Source organism: Eucalyptus grandis, chromosome 8, assembly GCF_016545825.1.
Source record: "Eucalyptus grandis isolate ANBG69807.140 chromosome 8, ASM1654582v1, whole genome shotgun sequence".
NCBI classification, from domain to species: Eukaryota; Viridiplantae; Streptophyta; class Magnoliopsida; order Myrtales; family Myrtaceae; genus Eucalyptus; species Eucalyptus grandis.
In genome coordinates this window covers 33,639,164-33,642,910 of record NC_052619.1, presented here as the reverse complement: position 1 = coordinate 33,642,910, position 3,747 = coordinate 33,639,164, and the positions used below count along the sequence as shown (strand labels likewise).

Below are 3,747 nucleotides of genomic sequence, written 5' to 3'. Positions count from 1 at the left end.
ATTTTAAATAGAATATGGGTGAAAGCGCATATTTTGGCCCAAGCCCGGCTGGAGGTCATCCTCAACCTCCAACTGAGTCCCGAAAACCTACAAAACCAGGTCGTATGATGTGGTTTCAACCTTAATATATATAATAATTTATTTTTGATGAATCTCTCCATGGGTCTTGCTTCTAACATCAATATAATTTACTAGAATAAATTAAACGAAGAAAAAACATGTAAATCTTCCACATACAAGCTTCAAAAAATTCGGATCTAACACCCCCATGGTCGAATTCAGCTTTCTCATGTTTAAGCCCAAAAAACTTACCTTAATGCAACCAAAAGATACTAAAACATATATATAACTATACCCATGCAACGATTTATAACGAACATCAATCAATTGCAAGTAATTTGAAAATTCTAGAATTTTTCAAGGTATAAACCCTATAATTTCAAATTCAAAATTCTTATTCAATTCTCAACGAAATTATACAAACTATATATATTTAGAAAGATCCCAACATGTAGAACAAAAGCCCTATGGTTTCAGGATCAATCGATTGAAAATTCCGTACGAAAAAATAACGCAAATATTGGGAGCAATCATATTCCATTTTTTTTTCTGCATTATACCTGCACCTGAAAAAAGTACAGGAAGAGAAAACAAAGGACATGATTTGCGTCTACTTGAGTTTCGGTAAATTCCAACATTCATTTTACAAATTCATTTTACAAAGTCTGAGCAGCGAGAGTCATCGGTCGTTGATCAGCTTCTTCACAACTCCTTCGAACATCCCATCTGAGCCGAAGTTGCAGTGGGACAGTCTGGGATCAACACGACCGGGCAGCTGAAAACAGAGAGAGAAGCGTCCGGATGGACAAAGGTTTCCTGTTCTACTCTCAACCTCCTTCCCGCCGGTGGCAGTCTCTCCTTCAATTAAGACCTTGCCACTCATGTCAAGTTTCCAACTAAATGCTGCAGCATCGGAAAAGGAAGTTTCAGAGAAATTCGTTAGTACTTCAACATCATCCTATGAGTTAAAACCCACAAAACGGAGAATGCTAAAAACTTAATAATTAGCTTTTGACCTATAACATTGAGGTTTTTCTCAGGCCATCAGGAACTTACTTTGGTCTCTTCTGACCCTTGAAGTGACACCTGGAACAGGTAATAGTCTCTGGACTCCGCAAGGTTCACACGCCCATTGATGGATCCTCTAAGCCCCACGTCCAGGTTCCCAACCACTCCGACTTTAGCACTACTGGCAGCTGCAGCACCGCCATATTTTATTTCTGTGGTACTGAGTGAAGAAAACACCACCTTAGGATCAAGTTGAGCCTTCAAGGAGGTGTCGCATACTCCAGAGAACCATGCCGACGTTGAGGAGGGTGAGCCTTCATGTGGAACCACTTGAAGAGGCTTTATGTCTAAAGCCACGTTACTATTGCATCTTCTTTGGTGAGAATCCTGAGGAGACATGAAAAAATGAGACTGTCCCCCTGAATGCGCCTCTTGTACCATCACTTCATAGAGTGACTTGTCAGTGACATAAATGGGTAGCTCGGCTGCGTCTTTCTCAAGAACAAATTCCAGCAACCCAGTCAAGTTCTTAAACCTTGCAACAACCTCTTCCTTGAGGTAAGAGGTGCTTGGGTTGATGATGAAGACGATGTTGTCTATCACCATAAACCGCTCCTCAACAAAAGACCAAGGGTGCAGGTCAATTGGAAAGAAGTCAGTGAACTGAGGGTAATTGCTAGCAGGACCAAGCACTTTTGCCGGAAGTGTGTTACGAAAGAACTTTAGCAACAACGACGGGGCCAGCACAAGAGATTTACTGGCCTTTCTGAGTATGTAATAATAGACGTGCATCATTTGGACCACCATCACCTGGGACCCAGCCAGCTGATCGGGAGTATACTGTGGCAATCTCTCGCATACTCTCTGCATCGCCGACTTGTGGGGTGGCCTTTCCCCTTTGAGTTGAGGCCCGAAGTATGTTCCAAAAATGATGGTCAGGAGGAAGCTCTGGTCATTACTTAGCATGCTTTCGCCTGCAGGAGCAGCAGTGGATGGCGCATCAGCATTCACCGGTTGAGCCATTTTCAATCAGACTCTGCAGGACAGCATGGCATCAGTCGAGGAATGGGAAATCAGCAAGAACACCTATAATCTTTCTTGGACGCAACAATCACAGTAAAAGTTTGCTTGGCAAATGAGAAATGAAAATGTTTAGTTCTACTCTGGATGATGTCCAAAGTACCATCGGTGTACGAGTATATTATGAAAGATTCACTAATTGTTGCACATAATGTGAATGCATACTTGTCTTTTCATCATTCTTCACACAGAACTTCATGAGCACATCAAAATTAACAAAGAAGAACAAGAGGGCAAAATGGCAAACCTGTAAGTATGAAGAACTTGGTTTGATACTTTGGACCTGAGTAATCTTTCAAGCATAGACACTATATAGTGAGTGAAAGAGTTGGGTGTGGCCAATGTACTGGCAGAAGGCGAGTTTTTATAGTGCTGGCTTGTCTCTATGAGGGGTAGTCTTGCTATTTAACAGCTTTCTGTATTCACTTTCTGGTTAAGATTTTATTTTCCTTCTTCGTTCGGACAAAATTGCTATTAATCCGAGAAAAGAAAGTTATCCATACGGACCAATGCTAATGAGTAGGCAATTTAATTTAACTTACCTATTAACACGTTCTTTCTTATCTCCAATTGCTGACTAAACTATGGAAGCCATATGTTTGTTATTAGTATTACATATTAGGTCCAAATGAGGTTAGATTCGGTCGACCATATGAACAAAATCTACAAAATCCAGAAGGTCCTAAACAAAAATAAATAGGTTTCATACTAATATATCCATTTAATGATAAGCTCACTCTAGTGAGCAGAATCGGATATTTCTTTCTACTCTGAGTAAATCAATTTAAATGAATTGCTTAACTTCGATTCTTCCAAACATGCTTTCTTTTATTACGTTGACGGGGTTGAGTCAATCATTGTCCATGGAAAGACCAGAAAGAGCATGCAAACTGTATAAGGAAAGGTCAGGGTGTAAATTTGCTGTGCCAATTAACCACAAATGGTAATGGCCAATATAAGTAAATATAAGACCAAGCATAAAAGTTGCATTCGAGAATGATAGAATTCTGACAAATAAAATGACAAATATGACACTCAAGTTTAATGTTTTTTTTTTCCTGGTCGAAATGACACTCAAGTTTAATAACATGCTTTTCCAGGAAAAGGAGAAATTTTGGTTTCTTGTGTTGCCCATTTATAGGATAAAAATCATGTGAATTATAGGAATGACAAGAGTAGCATATCCTTTCATTCAAAAAACAAAAAGTGAGAAAAGAGAGGATGATTCGAATCAGGTCTGGACCGAGACATTGGTGTTCTCCGTATTGATAAGATGCAAAAATTGCGAGTGATTGACATATGCTTTCTTTTACGATGATGAAAAACCCAGCCTCTTCCTTTGATTGCTCTCCCACTTATAATTGCTTGTTCACTTGCCACAGATCCATACTAATGGGAGTCTCTTATCACAAATAATGTTTTATGATATTAGGAGTAATGAATTTCCTAGTTTGTGATCAAATCTATATAGGCATTTTTGGCATTTCATGTAAAAAAAAAAAAAAAAAAAAAACTATACGAGTTCTGTGTGGATGAATCGGTGATATGGTTGATGAATGTTAAATATTGCTACAGGCAAAAAAAAAAAAAAAGGAAAAG

General features: G+C 38.9%; 1 protein-coding gene across 1 annotated transcript; it reads right to left on the bottom strand.

Moving 5' to 3' along the window:
* Positions 1–739: 739 nt before the first annotated feature.
* On the bottom strand, positions 740–2,091 carry LOC104416994 (increased DNA methylation 3-like). Its single transcript, XM_039299895.1, has 2 exons — positions 1,117–2,091; positions 740–1,018 (listed from the first exon to the last, which is right to left on the bottom strand). Exons 1-2 carry the CDS (start codon positions 2,089–2,091, stop codon positions 740–742), a joined length of 1,254 nt encoding a protein of 417 aa, XP_039155829.1.
* Positions 2,092–3,747: the final 1,656 nt, after the last annotated feature.